At 41.3% G+C, this 20638-nt stretch overlaps 1 protein-coding gene across 1 annotated transcript in view; it reads right to left on the reverse strand.

Moving 5' to 3' along the window:
• LOC136837304 (uncharacterized) overlaps window positions 1–20638 on the reverse strand; it is a 475645-nt gene that overhangs the window by 275713 nt on the left and 179294 nt on the right. Inside the window, 1 exon segment of the mRNA XM_067102044.1 lies at window positions 11251–11378. Coding sequence (XP_066958145.1) covers window positions 11251–11378 — 128 coding nt within the window.

A 20638-nucleotide genomic window follows, 5' to 3' on the forward strand; every position in this document is an offset into this window, starting at 1 on the left:
CAAATTATTTCTCTGTACGTCTTTACCTGTGCAGCAGATAGTTTAAATTGACCTGTGCAGCAGATAGTTTAAATTGATCTAATTTTACCTGTACCACCTATGAAGAAATGAGCTAGTGTGGCAAATACGTTCTAAAACACAGAGACATAATAACTAAGAGTTGTATTAGGTAAAATAAAAAACACTGTTTGTTCATGAAAAAGCATTTCACAACAAAGAGAAAGAGACATAGAATGAAGTCATTAAAAAGAGACTGAGAAGACTTCTAAAAATAGATCGGTCGGAAGGGGGGACAGACAGAAATCCTCTTCCAACTCTCTATTTTTATGTCACCCATTTATTTCTTTTTTTAAGGTTAATGTATTAAGCTAACTTTCAAATGAATTACAGCAACTTTAATTTCATTTAAAAGTTAACTTATAATTTGGGAGCATGATTAGGGTCATATTTAGTGTTTAAACTTTAAAAATGAGAATTTATTAGCATTTTTAGAGGCCGTGCCAAACTTACGCAAAAATTCACCTTAAGCGAGGGGTTCTGGAACCTAACCTCATGTAAGTTCAGGGTATGACTGTAGTACTAACCAATTTCTTAAACCTTCCAACATTTGTTTTTACTAACCCATAACTTTTGTATTTTTGTGTCATTCTAAGTTAGTTCAAGTATTCAGTTTTTTTATTATTCAACATTCGAGGAAGGTTATATTTTTGTTATTTTTCTCTAAATTAAGAGATCCCGTAACTTTTTTTGCTTCAAAGTGTTCAGAATCAAAACTGTTTCCTTTTTGGAAGTAAACATTTTTTTTATTGTTTCCTTTTAACCTGAGGGCTATCCTGTTGTTATTTGTTCTACCATCACCGTTAACAGTAATTAGAAGTTAGGGGATTTTTTTTCTGTCATTTATTTAATATCGTCAATCGATAATTTAGAATTTTTAGTTTTTTTCTGGGTATTTTACTTTGTGTATTTTGGGGATAATTTTCCCTTAACTTTAAATCCATAGTGCATTTGATTAGTAGATGTCCAAGGAAGGGTATCCACAAATTAGAAAACCAGAGCCCACTGTTATTACCAGGAGGCAAGCAAAGCCTGAAAAGATATTACCCATTGCTATTGGAGTGCAGTCAACTAGCTCAGACACATCAGCTGCAAGTACTGTACACATAAAAGACATGCTATTAACAACATAGCCAAATTTTGTGGAAGGAAAGAAGTTCAGGGTGCCTGCAAATTAGAAAATTGGACAGAGCAATTAGGGATACACCTAAACAACATAACAGGGACAGATAGTGCAAAATTAAGTGAAGCAAAAGGCTTTCTTGACCTGGAAGCAGGGGGAGACTTAGAATGACATGTCATTCAGAGACATACAAAAGACTTAGGAATTGGGAAGAGCTGAAACAATTCTTCAGGAAAGTATATTCCACAGTATGTGAAACAGATCCTGTTATCAACCTCGCAAAAATAATTCATGGGTATAGGGTAGACAGAAGAAACTACCAAGGAGTGAGTTCCCAGTTATATAAACATGTGCATGAATGGGGTCATTTAGTTTCGTCCACTAAATGGACAAGGGAAGACAGAGACAAGCACATAATGTCGGTTACTCATATCAAAAGCATGACTAGATCATCATTAATAATCGGAAGTTTGCCAGCTGAAGCTATTGGAAGGATTACCTGTAAATGGGAGACATCCAATGACATAGCCGAGATTGAAGAGGAAGTAGCAAAAATCTTAGGTAGGAATACCAAAGGGAACCCCATATACAGACCTTTGGTCACCATAAGACAAGAAGAAATGGGACAAAATAGATCTAGGAAACCAGCCAGAAATCAGAATAGGACAACAGGTAACACTTCTCAAGGAGGATTTTCGACAGCCACGTTATAACTGTTAGAAGAAGGGACATTATGCCAGTGATTGTCGAGGGACAGCTTATTGCCCTTTTCATAAGAGAACAGGACATAGTGCTCAAGAACGCAGAAACAGACCTGCTTCGGCCCCTAAATATAGATCTCAGTCGTGCGGCAGAGGTAGAGACCGTAGTCAGTCTCCCCAAGCTAGAGGGAATAAGTATCCAGTCCCACATAGATGGCAAGATACTAACCAAATTGCAGGTATAGGGTACCAATTAGAACCATCAATATCAGATTACACAATGGCAAATTTTCACTTCAGTTGTCTTCCTTCATAATAGAGGGACGGACTGGATCACCACACCTAAGCAAAAATACACAGGTTAGCAAAATTAATATAGGGAATGAATATAATTATAGACCAGTATTTCCCTCACATGTTGGTTTAGAGAAGCCTATTGCTACATTCTCTGACACAGATAATCCTAAGAATATAATGTCTGAAAAGGTGTATCAATTGTATTTTCCTCAAGTTTGAACCCAGTAGTAGACTGTAGAATCACAAACGTTCAGGGTAACAGTATCAAAATCGTAGGACAAATAGATCTTCCCTTTAAGCTAGGAACAATTTCACTAAAGGAGAAGGTTCTAGCAGCAAGAGATATACAGTTAGTTTGCACATTTGTTAATTGGCTATCCAACTATGGCTGGACAAGGGATCAACATTGATGCACCTGGAGAGCAATTAGTGATTAAAAAGGGTTGTGAGATTTCTAGAATACCTCTATGCAAATTAATTAGAAGAAACCATATGCGAGAAAACTCTTCGCTGAAAAGTATTCTACAGACAGACAGAACAGAAGGAAGATTTTCAGAATGCAGCAAGAGCTCACAACAAATTAATAATCACTTGGAATCCAACCAAGAAACTTACTTGAAATTACACAGAGAGTTAAGACTTAAATCTGGGGAGAGCACATGGATAGAATGTACAGTAACTCCAGTTTTTGAAGGGAAGGAAATTCTCACACTTACTGAAAGATCACAAGTAAATGAGATGCCTACATGAAGTTGGGCAGGGTAAAATAGCTTTGCAGGTTATAAATAACAGAGGGGGGAAAGATTAGGCTACCACAGAGCACAGAAATAAGTTTAGCAGAAGTATACACCATTCCTATTCAAGTGGTAGAGAAGGAATTAGTAACTCCAACTAATAAAGAGAATGAAAAGTCAGCTCAGGACATGAAACTAAGAAGAGCTAAGATAGGGACTCACTTGAAGGATATCAAGGAAAACTCTGCTAGAGAGAAACTCATCGATTTACTGAGTAAATATAGGGATACAGTCGCCATAGAGGGAGATACCCTTGGCAATACAGGTGAAATAACGCAAATAATAAACATTCCACCAAAGACAAAGCCAATCTTCATAACATCTTATAGAGTAGCACATTCCCAGAAGGAGGTCATTAAAAGAGAAGTACAAAAAATGGATGGGCAAGGAATAATAGAACCATCAAAATCCCCATGGTCTTTCCCACTTTTGTTAGTGCCAAAGAGGATAAAACCTGCAGAGCAGTGGTACACTTCAGAAGGCTAAACAAGATAACTGAAAATGATCCTTATCCAATGCTGTCTTTAAGAGATCTTATCACAACTATTGGATCCAAGAAATACTATCCCACAATAGATATGTTACAAGGATTTCTACAAATACCTTTAGACAAGGAAAGTAAACCCCTAACTGCCTTCTCTACAAGTAATGGTAGGTATCAAAATGTAAGAATGCCTTTACGTCTGCAGTCAAGCCCAGTAACTTTTGTAAGATTAATGGATAAGATTTGAGCTGATTTATTAGGCAAGGATGTACATTGCTATATGGATAAATTGGTAATAGCAACAGATACAATTGAAGAATGGTGAGAGAAGTCCTAAAGAGGTTGAGGAAGGTGAATCTGAAATTAAAGTTTAAAAAGTGCACTTTCTTTAGAAGAAAAATAGACTACCTGGGACACATTAAGTGAGAAGGGTGTGGAAGTAAACGACTTTTATAAGATAACTGTCTTTACTGATCATTCAGCTGCAGTAGAAATTTAAGAATTCTAACTTTTCCAAACAAGGAGCTTGCTGGTTTATGACAGCCCAAGATTATGACATAGAAGTAAATTATGTTCCAAGGAAGGCAAATAAAGTGGCAGATGCTTTATCGCGGCATATTCCCCAATGTAATAGCATAAATATGATTAGCCAAGAAGTAAGGCCAATTGAACCCATAAGTAATGCGTTTACCATGCATTATACAGAGAAGGTATCAGGGCAGAATTTCATAAACGAACAAAAAAGTGATAAAGATTTAAAAGAGATCATCAAATTTGTGAGAAATGCAAGGTAATATAGCCAACAAGAACAAGCCAAATTGAGCAACAGAATTGGATGTCAAGGGTGAACACTCACGTGAACACCTAGGGAGCGGTTGGGAGCCCGAAACAGACTGCCTTGAACTGGAACACCATCTCTCCAAGGATAAAGCAAAGGTACTTGTGGGAGGAGGGATGGCTGGGTATTTGAAAAAAATGCACCCTTCAAGTCCACTGTAAGCATGAAGTTGTTCTCCCTGATGGAGGCGAGCACCGAGCACACCGTCTGCATCGTGAACTAAGTCTGGCGAACGAATTGGTTCAAGGGAGAGAAGTCTATAACCAGTCTCCAACCCTCCGAGGCTTTCTCTACAAAAAACATACGGCTGTAAAAGCCCGGAGACTGATCCGACACAACTCCTACAGCGCACTTCTTCAGAATGGCTTGCACTTATTGCTTCAGTGCATGATCCTTCGGCGAACTGGGAACGTAGGTCAGGAGATGGACCAGGTTGTTGGTAAGAGGTGACCAAGACTTGAAGGGGAGTAGGTATCCCTCCCAAAGGACATCCACTACCCAGGTCTCAGCTCCATGTCGCTGCCAAGTTGCCCAATGGTTCGACAGGCTGCCCCCACCAATGGCAGCAGCCGGAGGGGAACCCCGCCCCTAGTGTCTCCCTTCTTCTTCTCCTTGTCCCCTTTTCCGGGCTGGAAAGAAGGTTGAAAGGACCGCGACTGAACACCCTTCCTGGCAGAGGAAGAAGAAGGCTGGGTGTTCCCACGAGCACCCTTCAAAGCCTGAGTCTTCTTAGGGGCCGAGGAAGTGCTAGCCTGACCCAAGAGTTGGGCTGCAGTGGCACACAAAGACCCGGAGGTCTTGGCCACGGCCTGATGGACAAGGCGGTTGTTGTCTTCGGCCGGTCTCTTGTCCACCGCAGCATCTACCAGCTCTCTATGGAAGAGAGAGGCAGAACCTAGCAACAGTCCGTTCTGTAGGGTCAATGCCGACTTGGGACCTACAGACCTGGAGATTTGATTCAGGACAGCACCCCTCCTCTTCAGCACCAGGTTTGCCCACAGATTTGCCATCTGGTGGGCAAGGTAGGAAATGGCTCTAACTCCATACTGGTACAGTCTCCTGAAGGTGGAGTCCTCTCCAGGGACAACAGCACCTCAGGAGGCAGAGACCTTGGATACTGTGAATGACCACAGATCCAACCAGGAGACTGCCTGCAAGGCCACCATGGCAGTAGCCTCCAGGTTTGCTGCCTTTTGCTGCAAGAGGGAGACCCCTTCCGAAGCAAGGTGCTGCAGCAAAAGACTCAGGCTAGACAAACCAGGTCCGGGTCAACCTCCTTAGTGGGCAAGGACCTCTCCGAGGGTGTGTAGAAACGCTTCTGATGAGGCAGAGGAGGGGGAAAGAGCTTGTCCGAGCAGTTCAACAGGTGGGAATTCTCTTACCCAGAGACAAGGTTATTCACTTGATCGAGTAGCCCCTCAGCAAGCGAGGACCACAACAGCCCCACCTAAACCTTTGGTTCCTTCTTAGGACCCTAAAAGGATTCAAGGCGCGAAGGACGATCCACAGAAGAAACTGTGGCCCCTTCTCTGAGATCATCGTGCTGATGAATTAGCACGATGATCTCCGCAGGTCCCCTGTATCACAGGGGTGTTTGCATCCTGGGGAAGAGAACCCTCAAGTCCTTCCAGAGCGCAGTCCTCCCGAGCTACTCTCCCTGCAAGAGGGAGAACCTTGGCAGACCCCTGAGATCCTTCCTCAAATACTTGAGCATACAACCAAGCCGGTATGAGAACTGAGCCCGGAACAGGACCTTGCAGCCTCACCCTGAGAAGAGGCAATCTCCTTGGATTCCCTCCTGTCCAGCTCACACCTCCTGATACAACCCCAGGAGGTTGAGGGGACAGGTGGCGAGGATAGGGTACTCCCACCTGTCCTGCCAGCAGAACTAGCAGGAGAGGCAGGCCATGGGCGGTCACCAACCCGTGGTGGTGAAAGCAGCACAGGTCTGGGAGACCGCTTATGACTAGGAGAAGCGCCATCCTGAGGCGAGCAGAGAGGTGCAACCAAGCAGAGCCAATCACACAAATGCAGTCGGGGGCTGGATGGAGTCAAGTGCTCAGGAGTTGGTTGGAGAGAACATGCACCAGTCTTCTTTGAGGCCGAAACCTCCCGAGAAGAAGACTGGACAAGGGACCTCCTCTCAGCCTCTCCAGGTGCTTGGACCCTCAAGACCAAGACATCGGGGTGGGTACCTGGCCGAGCACTAGAAGCAGTGCTGGCAGAAGCGCCAAGACACCTGCATGTCTTGGCACTTTCTCTTGACCTGTGCCTGAACCAGGCTGGGGAGCGGACTCGCCGGTAACAGTTCGGGGTGCCCGAGACTCTGTAGAATCTCGAGCACTTGGCGTGACACGGCTCAGCCGAGCACCCAATCCCGAATCTTGTGCAGGACAATCAACAGGAGCGGTCTCCTTCTGAGAATCTGAAGAAACTCAGGGAGAGACAGGCGCAGTGCCAGTCTTAGAAGCGGACTTCTTAGATACCAATTTATATACCCAATGGGGTATACAAATTGGTTCCCGAACCTGAAGGCCGGGAAGAGCCAACAAGAGAACCCACTGCTTCCCCTGTGGAGGGAGGCAGCCCATTAGAAGTCCCAGGGTAGGACTTCTTGGGGGGGGGGGAGGCAGCCTTCTTCTTCTTCGGCTGATGAGCCTCGGAAGAAGAAGAGAAGGAGGCAGCAGACGACGAAGACGAAGAAAAAGCTGATGAAGATGACAACGATGACAACACCTTACGAGACCTCTTCTTCGACCTCCTCTTCGCCACCTTCTTCAGGATGGCCATCAAGTTCCCTCTCCACAAGGGAGCAGCAGCCATCACAGAAGCAGACAGGGCAACAGGAGCAGCAGGAGCAGCCTGGGCAGCAGGAACATCAGCAACAACAGGGGCAGCAACAGGAGCAAACGGGACAGCCAGGGCAGGAGGTGAGGCAACAGCGGCCCCGACAGCAGAGATCATAGGAGCAGCAGAGGCAGCAGGAACCATCACATGGGACACAGTCGAGGTGACACCATCACAGAAGGCACAGCATGGGTGGGCGGGGCCACAGCGAAACCCAGAGGCAGAGGAACCGCGTGCTGGGATGCCAGGGCAGAAGTCACTTGAGCTGAAAAGTGAATGGAGACAGTCATTGTCACCGTGGTAGTAGTAGCGGTTAGTGCAGCATGGGTCACCACCGGGAAACTGGTCAAGTGAGACAAGAGGCCCTGCAGAGATGGAGGGCCAGAGAGCCCCAAGGAGAGCCAAGCTGTTTTGAGACCCACTGCCTGCTTACCCAGGAGATGTTTGGTCACCAAACCTGAAGAAGCAAAAGTCAGGTTAGTGGTGGGAGACTCCTCTCGCTCCAAGAGAAAAGTTCCCCCTCGGGGTGAGTGGAGGCACCCAGGCAGAGGTCTTCTTGAACCCTACCCCCACTGCCGATCTCCACCCGACAAAGTGAGAGCAGAGGACGAAGGAGAGACAGCTATACGGGGTAGCTTACCGGGAGAGAGAAACGAGGACAAAGGGTCAGCTACCAAGGGCACTGTCGGGGCATAAAACCTTCCGATGACACCTTAGCAACCTTCCTCCGATACTGTTTCCTCCAGGTAAACTTCTCCCACTGTGCAGGCACAACCAAGAGCAACACTCGTCACAAATCAGATCAGGGTTACAATTATGCCCCATGCAAGAGGTACAAAGGGCGTGAGGGTCAACATCAAAAGAGGAGCAAAAATTATTACACCCCTTGCCACTAACCCCAGGACACACACACTGGGGGCTGACAGTCTCAATGCAAAGGCTTATCAGATTTGTGGATTTGCACTGCAAAATACAAAATCAAACATGCACAGATATACACAGTGAACAAGAAAAATCCCACCAGGAAAAAGAGCTTAATGACAATCAGGCAGAGAGCAAAGGAACACGTCTGCACAGTACAATGGCCGAAAGCAAATAGGAATATTTACATCCAGGCAGGTGGGACTCCCACCTATCAGACAGTAGTTAACTGCCCAACCACCTTGTTTGTAAGTTTAATGACCATTCCCAGCTTCACTGAAAGTAATTACTAATGTAAAGGACCGATGGTTTGTATATCGTGTAGGAACAATTGGCAGACTGCGCATGCGCAATAATCACTTCCTCTTCTAGCAGGTTCTGATGACGGAAACAAATTGGTACAGCTTCGCTGAAAATAGAGAAAGTGCCCTCTTATTTTTGAGCCCATTATATACTCCATCACGTGCTATAGTGTTTATCATTACGACACAATATCTGGCCAAGAGACCAACTAAAAGTGAATTCTTTTATATTAGTTTGGTCACCATGGAGATCTGGTAGACCCATGGAAGGTAACTCCTTGAGGACTCAACAGCGACTATTAAAAATAAGTTTTCGTACGTCAAAACCTGTTTTCTACTTCGTACAACATGTACCTCACAATCCTGGACCTTGGGTATCTCTTTTTGAGAGTCTAATAGCATTTTTTTTCCATTGGTTGGTTGTTATTTTCAGGAAGTACAATGGTGCTCTGCATGCTGTTCATAGTATCGTGTTTTTAACTTTTACGTTAATATTATCTATATTTTTCAGAGACAAGTAGTCTTCAGACTGACGTTTTGTTGTGGCTTCCATAAGCCAAGTCTTCTCCTTTATTTGTCTGAACGGCATTTCAGCCATTGGATGCCTATTTAATAAATAATTTTCTTATTTTAAAGCCGAAATATTTTGGTCAGCTTCCATGGTTAGAAACCTTGACCAACTTCCACTCTCAAAGAGGGAGTTGAAGTGAGTCAAGGTTGGGTCGTGATGGTACTTAGGTTTCTTGGGTCTAGTAAATGGTATTAATGTTTTAATACCACTCTAACTTTTGTCATTTGAGCTTTCCTTAGAACTGTTCATATCCATGCCAGAAGTCATAGGGAGATTTGATGTGTTCGCCATAAAATGAAAAATATAAATTTCGCCAGGAAGAGGTCCCTCTCACCAGGGAGGCCCAACTTGGCGAAGAGCAGTACTGTTACCCACTGTGGCAACTGCCCTGGGGTCCTCACCTGGATATACTGTATACTATACCCACAACCCATTAAGGGTCGTCAGTTCGTCGAGATCAGACCCAGCCCTAAGGGCATGGGTTGACATAAAAATTTCCCCTCGCTTGACCATGTCAGGTAATCTAGTTTTACAAGTAGAGCAGCATGCTGTCCAACTCCACCCTCCATCAAGTTAAAAGAGCAGTGAATTCTGTAATCCAATACCATGCCAAGGTCATCAAAGAAAGAGGACGAAAGGAAGGGGAAAATTTATAGGAGAAGGAGTAAAGGAATTATAAGTCCTAATGTTCAGTTGAATCCACAGCGGCAAGAGTAGGCGTAAAGAAGCATACACTCCCTGCAGTGGATTCCTAAGCCCCCCACCTCGTCAAGGGGTTGGGATTAGGGGAACAGAAGTGAGTAAGTTCGTTATAAAATTGTTTTGTGGGATGAGAATTAAGGTCCCCAATTATACAAATATGATCAGCAGTAGAATCATGAATAATGCTAACTCACCTAGGATCATGCAGTATTGATCAAAATTACTGTTCTTTTCTTTTCCCAGGCCATATAAACATTAATTATCAGGATCTTAGAGTCCCCCACTGTCACTTGAAGCCCCAGTAATCTACCAATACTACAGGTCATCACATTCACTATACAGTATATTGTCTAAAGATTTGTGCCACAGGAAAGAAAGGCCTCCCTCTTGGTCAACCGGTTAAGATGTGATCTGTAACTTGCATCAATGAGGTCTGAATTGCAGATGGCAAGGCCATGTGGCCATAGGAGTGTTTCTTGCAGTGCAATGACACCTTTGAAGTTTTTGCAGAACATAGTTTAGGAGGGGAATGTTCCACTTGAGTCCAAAAATAATCCATGAAATTCTATCTAATGTATCCATGGCTAATCATGAAGTTGGGAGATGAATGAATTGATTATCTGGGTGGATGGGGGGTGGGTCATTGATGGGAGTGGGTAGTCACTCGCGGTGGGAGGCTGGTGGCCACTTGCAGCAGGTGGGCTGATGCCCATACTGCTGCATGGGATGTCAGTAAGTACCCCTGGCAGAGGGGAGGGGGGGTTGGTCCTGGATTGGGTTATATCTTGAGACTTTTATATTAGGACCAAAATTTTCGCCTTTAAGAACACTGAGGTGTTGAAATAGGTAGGTAAACCTTTAAGCCACTTTGTTTAATTTTGCATGGGAGATCGTGGAAGATAAGAGGGTCAGGGACAGTGAGAAATTTGACTCTCTTCTATGATCAGGGACAGTGAGAAATTTGACTCTCTACTATGAAGTCTAGCTTCACCAAGGAATGTGACATCTCTTCTCAGGTTTCAGGTGAGGCGACTCATGATTGTTGGGGTTCGGTCCAGCAGGCAAACGAGAGGCGCTTTTTTTCCCCTACTGGGGGACTGATGCATCTACACATTTGTAGGCAACATATGAAATAATTATAGTGGGTTTGTTATGAACGAATGAGGATTTTATAGAGATGTGAACAGCATGGATGACAAGACTAAGAACGAGACAATTAACTGCTGGAGACCATAAGATCTATTCACACAATTGCACAGCTAATAGGTATCTGATGTTTTTTCTTTAAATGGGAATGAAATATCAGCAGTTCAAACTGACCACAAAATTGGGCTAATTATAAGCAGTCGCTTTGTGATGAAACTAAAGATCACTTCACTTCTACATTCCAAGGGAAGATTCCATGCCAGTCCTTTGGATATAGTACACTGGACAACAAAAAGTTAATAAATGTTAGAGTTAGTACAGTAATAAAAAGTATTCTACACCCACTTATAAAATAGACAGTGATCTGTGATTTCTATCAGTTTTTAAACAATAATACAGTAGGAACAAAAAGCAGAAATTTCAAATATCCTTTAAAATAACTGGACAAGTAGTGTGAAAATGTTTACCTGTTCCCAAGAACTTTGAGATTTTTGTGACTAATTCCATGACCATTGTCAACTACTTGAATCCTGAAGATGCTGAGATCAATCCTAACAGCTATGCATGTCGCTTCGGCATCCAGACTATTCAAAACCTGGAAGTTATTGAAACTAAGGTGAACTATAAACCTATAATTCCATACACAATCAGAATAGAGAAACACAAAAATAATCAGATCAAACATATTAATATTTTATCAGCTGAAAGAATAAAAAACATGTAAGCACATGAGGGTGTTATGATTTTCCCAAAGATATTGAAATTCAGCACGCTCTCCCATATCTGCATTAAATGAGCCAAGGCCTGCTGGACAGTGGAATTTTCCAGATATCATACAATAATTCAACAGATATGAAACAGTAACTTCGTATCCTAACTCCCCATGTCTTGTCAATACCTCATAATCACATCCACTAAATAGGCTTATAAACAACAAGCAACATACTTTAGTCTGTTTATAAACAACACAGAATACACTGCACTGTACAGTACCGTACACAAAATACAACCAAACAATGTAGTATACTATATCTGAAATGTATAAAAAAATTAACTTAGAAATTCAGTCTGTCAGTTTCTCTCTCTCTCTCACCTGTGATGTACCTGCTTATGTGCATAGTGGCCCCCCCACCCCATTTTTACGCGTTTCACATTTCCGCAGGGGAAATTTCACTAATTTTCTGATTTTTCTTTGGGCTGTATCCCTACAATTATCACTAATTAGTTTTTTTTCATAGAGCAACACTGTGTATTCACTAACCCTTAAATGCCAACTGGACATATCGTACGTTGACTAAAATTGTCTGTCGGGTGCCAAGTGGATGTACCGTACGTTGACTACAAAAAATTTCAACCTTCGGTCAATTTTGCCTCAACTGAAATGGTCGAAAAACGCAATTATAAGCTAAAACTCTTACACTCTAGTAATATTCAATCATTTATCTTCATTTTGCAACAAATTGGAAGTCTCTAGCACAATATTTCGATTTATGGTGAATTTTTGAAAAAACTTTTTCCTTACCTCTGCGTGGTAACTCAGCCGAAAATTTCAGAAATTCTTTCGTCATTTGTTGTAATTTTTGAACCATTTTATATTAGCCGTTACATAAAGTTTTATATGTGAAAATGTGTGCAATTTCATGTAAAATGCAACAAAAACAACCCATGGTTGTACCTTTTATCAGTTTTGAAATATTTCCATATAAATCACGATTAGTGCCAAAATTTCAACCTCCGGTCAACTTTGACTCGACTGAAATGGTTGAAAAACGCAATTGTAAGCTAAAACTCTTACATTCTAGTAATATTCAATCATTTATCTTCATTTTGCAACAAATTGGAAGTCTCTAGCACAATATTTCGATTTATGGTGAATTTTTGAAAAAAAATTTTTCCTTACCTCCGGGTGGTAACTCAGCCGAAAATTTCAGAAATTCTTTCGTCATTTTGTCGTAATATTTGCACCATTTTATATTAACCGTTACATAAAGTTTTATATATGAAAATGTGTGCAATTTCATGTAAAATACAACAAAAACAACCCATGGTTGTAGCTTTTATCAGTTTTGAAATATTTCCATATAAATCACGATAAGTGCCAAAATTTCAACATTCGGTCAACTTTGACTCGACCGAAATGGTTGAAAAACGCAATTGTAAGCTAAAACTCTTACATTCTAGTAATATTCACTCATCTATCTTCATTTTGCAACAAATTGGAAATCTCTAGCACAATATTTCGATTTATGGTGAATTTTTGAAAAAACTTTTTCCTTACATCCGCGCGCGGTAACTCGGCCGAAAATCAGAAATTCTTTTGTCACTTTGTCGTAATGTTTGCACCGTTTTATATTAGTTGTTACATAAAGTTTTATATATGAAAATGTGAGAATACAACAAAAAATAACTCATGGTTGTAGCTTTTATCAGTTTTGAAATATTTTCATATAAATCGTAAGTGCCAAAATTTCAACCTTCGGTCAACTTTGACTCGACCGAAATGCTTGAAAAACGCAATTTTAAGCTAAAACTCTTACATTCTAGTAATATTCAATCATTTACCTTCATTTTGCAACAAATTGGAAGTCTCTAACACAATATTTCGATTTATCGTGAATTTAAAAAAAAAAAATTTTCCTTACGTCCGCGCGGTAACTCCGCCGAACATCTCAGAAATTCTTTCGTCACTTTGTTGTAATGTTTGCACCGTTTTTCTAATAGCCGTTACATAAAGTTTTATATATGAAAATGTGCGCAATTTTATGTAGAATACAAAAAAAAATAACTCATGGTTGTAGCTTTTATCAGTTTTGAAATATTTTCATATAAATCATGATAAATATGAAAAATTCGACCTTCAGTCAACTTTAACTCGACCGAAATGGTCGAAAACTGCAATTGTAAGCTAAAACACTTACAGTCTAGTAATATTCAATCAATTACCTTCATTTTGTAACAAACGGGAAGTCTCTAGCACAATATTTCGATTTATGGTGAATTTTTGAAAAATATTTTTTTTTTACGTCCGCGCGTTATGAATTCATGCATCATTTTGTGATAATATTTTCTCTGAGTTGCTTTGATCGTTTTACAATTTGTTATATACCAAAATCATCGCAATTTAGTGTAAAATACAAAGAAAAAAAATAACTCATTAGCTTTAATCGTTTTGCTCAAAGCACGATTTGTATACAATTATATATGAAATTTTTTTTCGCGCTGTCATATATTTCAATATTTATATATGATATTTTTTTTTATTTCTGATGGTTGCATACTAAACTTCAGGAATGACAAAAAAGGAGCCAAAAATGAACTCTTAATCTTAAAAACTAAGCGTGCTGTGATTTTTTGAAAAAAACTTTTTTCCGCTTCGGCGCTAACTCCCATATGCCGCTGGCATAAGGCAGACACTTTTGTAAATAGAGGCCCTGCGTTTAAGGGCTAATTACTGTATTTTTTCATTAAAATATATGTATACTGAGGGAGAGAGATTGGGCATAAGAATTTTTTAATAAATTTATGGGAGATGGTGAGGCCTGACTAACCATGTTTGTGCAATAAAAAAAGGATTTTGACAACGGAAAAATCTATTTCTGGGGGAAGACCTGTGTCACCCAGTGAAATGGTTCCAATAGCACACATTTCTAGGTATAAATATTTCTAAATATACCAGAGAAAAAGCTATCCATAATGCCAGGGTTACTACCCCTGGATCGATCACCACAATGGTGTCGGTATGCACTAAGGGGTGAGTGGTAGCCACTATCACAGATGCTTCGCCCAACAGATTTCTCCATTCTCAAAGCCCCAAACATGGGTGGGCCGTTCCATCCATTACCTTCCGCTTGCTGCCACCTACCACTCGCGCCCGCCATCTTCATCCCAAAATTAGCACCCTCCAAGCTTGGTATGCTATCCGGGTGGGAAAGGAAGTATAGGGATGGGTCACTGGGTGACACAGGTCTTCCCCCAGAAATAGATTTTTCCGTTGTCAAAATCCTTTTTCTGAGTTCAGTCCCCGTGTCAGCCGGTGAAATTCCATTACAGCACGAATTTCTAGGTATAATAATGCTAGATATACCAGAGAAAAAGAGCTTTCAGGAAAGCTGGGATTACTACCTCAGTCGAAGCGTCTTCTAGGAAGACGTCGGTATAAGGAAGGGTGAGTGAAATACCACTACCACGGAAACATACTCGAAAGATCTCTCCTTATCAAAACCCCCAGAACAGAGCGGTGAGCCGTTACAGCCCCTACACTCAACGCCCGCCAGGACGGCGACACCAGCGCCACCTACCTCATTCCATTTTCTAGCACGTGATTGCATCCATTTCTTTTGTGTGCTCGTCTTCCTTTTTTTGGATTATTTTCATCAACGCCATGTCATCGAGCAGCTTAACATCTCCAAGTTAAGTACCATCTTCTTGTGGGGTTTTATTCTATTTTTTGGCTGTTATGGTCTCGTATTTTCATAAATATTGAGATCTTTTTATGAAGCCACGGCGTCCTCCGCCAGCCATGTCGACCGCGAGGCGACTCCTTCAGTTCTTTTCCGTTGGAGTTGTCTCCTCGTCGTTATAGATAGATTTTTGCCCCTTGGTTCCCATCCTGGTGGTTCCCTGCGGTGGCTCCCCCCTTTTTGTTTCACGAAATTACGTTTCATTGGCCTGTCGGCCTTTGTGAGGGTGATGCCCCGTCCAGGTACCCCAGGTTGGGTTCCTTATTATTTTTGGTCTCTATTAGGCTAATTATTTTATTCTTGGAGATGGTGCTCTCTTTTTATTTTATTTATTTTGTGGTTACCTCCTCGTGGTGGCGGCAGCCTCAGATCTAACCACTTCCCCGAGGTAGGCTACGCACCTATTGCTACTCATTAGGGTCAAACGAGCGACAACACATAATGACTTCAGTCAATTACAGAAAATTATAAATTACCAGATTCGTTTAGAGAATTCATGACCCTTTTCTACTTAAAGGATGCACTGCGTTGTGTTATAAAGATTTCCATAAAAGGACATACCATATTATATTATGTTTTACTCATAAATTATTACTTACTAATTTATGTGATGTTATTGACGCAATTGCCGGGTTTGGATTATGATAGGCACGGGTAAACCACGATACCACTAATATATATATTCAATTTACTCAGTCCTGGAATCCCAGCGAGATATGCATATCCCAAGCGACGTATCCCGATCAAGGCAAATCAAATATATGATACTTATCCAAACTTCGGCTGATTCATCCATCTACTTCATTAAACGCTGGGAAGGAACGACATGTTTAATCCAATTGAAGCGAAATTCTGTTCACTAAATCCTCCGGCTACCCAACCACACATTACAAAGTTGAGGAACGAACTGACTGTGGTCCGCGTGTCCACCTCTCACTATGAAAATAATTCGTTCGCTCTCTCACCCATACCCACGACTTTGGCCTCGTCCGCTCACCATAAGAGTCAACAACAAGACGAACTAAGCCACCAAAACAACACGAACCGAACGAAACTATCAAACAATTTACATCGCATTGTTAACCAATTATACAAACTATTCGCAAGACAATATTCTTTGGTAACAACGCTTATTACAACAAAATATAAATTAAACATTCATTTGTACACAAACCTGCACATCTCCACTTGACACCACGCGATATAAAAGAACACTTTCCATATACAACATAAACATATTCAATAACAATTGATTTTCCATGTCGTTATTGTAAGTAACGACATATTCCCCACCACGAAAAATTATAATACACTATTTACAACAGTCCCTTTTGAATCAAATCCTTTCTAGTTTCTGCAGCCACCCGAGCAGCCCTCCTGGATGGTCGTGTACTCACTTCAGGAATTTTGGTAGGATCAGGAGTCTCAACTTCTTGCCACAACTCTAACGGATACAATTTCACAATAGGACGCATGATCTGGCCATGGGAGGTTTTGAGGGTAGCTACTCTAACTACATTGTCAGACCCCACATGCACCTGAATCACCTGACCCAACTTCCATTTGTTTCTTGGCCCTTCATCATATACAAGGACGACATCTCCTATTTTGGGCCAAGAATTATGTTGACTCAATTGATGAGTTTCTCTTAAAGAAACCAAATATTCATGTTCCCATCTTTTCCATAATTGATCGCACAATTTGGATATGTAAAGGAATCTCTTTTCGACAATTTCAGTTTTACTATACAATGGATCTTCAGATACGTCCTCCCAATTAATTGTTTCCTTGGGAAAGGATCTTAATTTTCTACCCAAGATCAGATGATTAGGTGTTAAAATCTCCTTCTGATCAAGGTCCCCCGATGTGTAGCTTAGTGGCCTGTCATTTATGATAGATTCCAATTCCACCAAAATGCAGGATAATTCCTCATAACTGAGAAGAGCTCGACCGACCACCTTCTTCATACAGGTCTTCAATAGTCCAATCAGTCTCTCCCAGATTGCACCAAACCAAGGTGCTCTTGCTGGTATAAATTTCCACTTACACTCGATGTTCTCCAGATGTTTTTGAAAAAGGGGGCTGTCTGCCATTGTTTTCAGATATTCAGATGCTACTACGAAAGTAGTGGCATTGTCACTTAACATTAGTGAAGGAAAGCCTTTACGGCTGCTAAACTTCCGAAGGCCATGAGGAATGAGTCAGCGGACTGATTTCTGACTACTTCCAGATGTATACCCTGGTGATCGGGCATGTGAATAGTATGACATACACCTTTTCCGAATTTGCTTCCCCTTCTTTTATCCATAACGCCCGGTGTAATCTACTCCGTAACACTAAAAGGTTGTTTCCGTTGTACATGGAATTCCGGCAATGGGGTATTATATTAGTTCTATATGGTTTTCCTTGAACTTTCTTACAGATCACACAATGATGTAACACGCTCTTGACCAGTTGTCGCAGCTGTGGAATCCAGAACTCCTGTCTTACACTAGCTACAGTAGCGTTCACCCCATGTGTGCTTGCATCACATGATGTCGTCTTATTATTAACTTACTCAGAGCACAACCCTTTGGCAGTAAGGTAGGAAATTTGACTTCTTCAGGCAGTGTTGCGTGTTCCAACCTGCCTCTACATCTCATTACATTATTATCCAAAACAAATTCAACTGGCGAATTAATGTCAATTTTTGGTTTGTTACCTCCTCTTCAGGGCTTTATACTCTTCTGGAAAGTACTCTCTCTGCACGAGAACAATTGTTTTAACCTTTGCTTCTTGTAACTCTTCCAGAGTCAAACCACCAGTTTTTCTGTCATTGGTTGATAGTTTGCAATTCTTTATAAAGCGCATTATCCAAGCTATGGTCTTAAAGACTTTGTCAGCTCTGCTGAATCTTTCCCAATCCTGCAGACGTGTTTCATCTATGTCCCCTACAACGTTGACTACAATGTCCTGTTCACCCTGCATATGTGTACTCCCCACCCATGACCTATCGATTGGCAGAGTGTGATTTTTTAACCAAGGGGGTCCCTCCCACCAATAGGAGTTTTTTGCTAACACTTCAGCCCTCATTCCCCGTGTCAACCAATCACTGGGATTTTCAGATGAGGGTACGTAAGATAGGATTGACCCCGGAATCAAAGAGTTAATCTCAATTACTCTGTTTCTCACAAACACAGGCAGAACATTACTGGATACAATCCAGCTAAGGGCGACTTTACTGTCTGACCAGACATATAATTGTTTAAACTCCTTTTCATCAAAGGAGTCAATAATAAATTTGGCTATTCTTGCTCCTAGCAACAATGCCATTAATTCCAATTTCGGAATTGTTAATTCCTTAATTGGCGCCACTCTACCCTTTGCCATAATTATATTAGAGTTTTCACCATTTGCTCTATAGGCCACACAACCATATGAAGTTTTGCTAGCATCGCAGAATATGTGCAAGTTATCAACAGTTCCCAGGCTAGCACTCCTAGGAAAAGATATTTCAAGACACTTCTCTAAGTCCTTGTAATTCAGTCCATTCCTCTTGTAGCGGGTTCATGAGTTGTTGGGTCCCAATACAGATGTTCCTTCCACAATTTCTGTAAAAATATCCTCGCTTTCATAGTAACAGGGAGAAGCAATCCCAATGGATCGTATATTTGGGCAATGGTACTGAGAATTTCTCTCTTTGTTTGACTTGTTTTATTAATATGAGTTGGATTGATGGTTAAGACGTCTTTAATTTTATCCCAATCTAATCCCAATACTTTATGAATTGGTTTTGTTTGGCTTCAATATGATAAGCAGCAGCAATAGTTTGTATAGACTCGCTATTGCTAACCCACTCCTTCAAATATAAGTGAGCTTGAGCAAAAATTTTGTTGGCATTAAAGTATAAATCCATCAACTCAGATTCACTATTAGCCGTAAATTGCAAATTATCTACATACAGACCTCTCTTCATTTTTTCCACTACATCCACTGTATTGGACCTGGGGTAACCACGAGACCACAGTGGTTAAGTGATGCTTGATGGTTGCATTTAGAAGAAAAGGTGAACATGTAGCTCCAAATAATACTACTCTAAATCTGTATACTATTAGTTTACTATTGGGATCTGTCGGATTTTCCAACCATAAAAACGCGTATAATTGCGATCTTCTTCACGCAACTGAATCATTAAAAATGCCTTCTCAATGTCACTTATACAAGCAAAGGTTTTAGTTCTAAATTGCAGCAGGACTCTGAGCAGATCAGCCGTTACGTGTGGTCCAGTCCATAGACAATCATTCAGGCTCAATCCATTTTTACCTTGTTTTGATGAGCAATCAAACACTATTCTTATTGGAGTAGTGGCACTATCTCTAAGCACTCCATGATGTGCCAAGTAATGACAATCCACATCAGATTTATTATAGATCACCCTCTCAATGAATCCTCTATCTTCTTGCTCTTGCAAGATTTTCTGATAATGTTCCAAGTAATCCACATCCTTCTGAAACTTGATGCTCTGCTGTCGAAGTCTGCTCATAGCTAATCCAAAATTTGTCATCAATCTGAATCTATTGGTTTTCCATGGCAACGCCACAATATACTGTTTATCAATTTCAGAATAGGTAATAGTGCTCTCAAAGTCCTTTAAGACCCTCTGGTCTTGTTCTCGCAACTCACTGCAATCTATTCCCAATCTGTCCAAACTCCACAACGCGTCCAGATCAGTCTTGGGATTTTCATTATTAGTAGCTTCAATTTCTTCAGTTTGTACAGCTAGCTTCAAAACAGTCACATGAGTCTCCCTAGTGGGGGGAGCACTACATGTGCCGGTCACCACATAACCGAATATGGTCGGCAGCAATATTAAATTTCTAACCCTTTTGAACCCTGGATGCAAAATATTGTAAACATTATCAACCCCTATTAACAATTCAATAGTTGATTGATTTTCAACAGGCAAATCGAAATTTTTATCAGCCAAGCTGATCTTAGTTTTACATAACGACCTCAAACTTCTCTTAACGTCGAACTTCTTCGCATATTCTGGCAGCTCATCCACCACTATGCAGTCCATTATTATCAATTCACCTTTATGCGGTATGGCGACGCTTATCATCTCGTATTCATGAACAGGTTTACTAGTTAGATAACCTCTCAAGGCTATCTTTTCAACTCCTTTGGACCTATATTGCAATCTCTCTAGAGCTGATCTTTTAATGAACGTTCTCTCGGCGCAAGTATCCAACAGCCCTCTTAGTCGTACCATGCGACCTTTCTTCCCTTTCAAGGAATTGTTGCTGTTGGTAATATGGATCGCTTACCCAACTTATTTGTTTTGTCCTGTTCATTTACTGATAGCGTTCCCACTTGTACACCACTTGGTTTATTCTTGCTTTGTTTTCCTGTTTGG

The sequence above is a fragment of the Macrobrachium rosenbergii genome, chromosome 58 (genome assembly GCF_040412425.1).
Source record: "Macrobrachium rosenbergii isolate ZJJX-2024 chromosome 58, ASM4041242v1, whole genome shotgun sequence".
NCBI lineage: Eukaryota > Metazoa > Arthropoda > Malacostraca > Decapoda > Palaemonidae > Macrobrachium > Macrobrachium rosenbergii.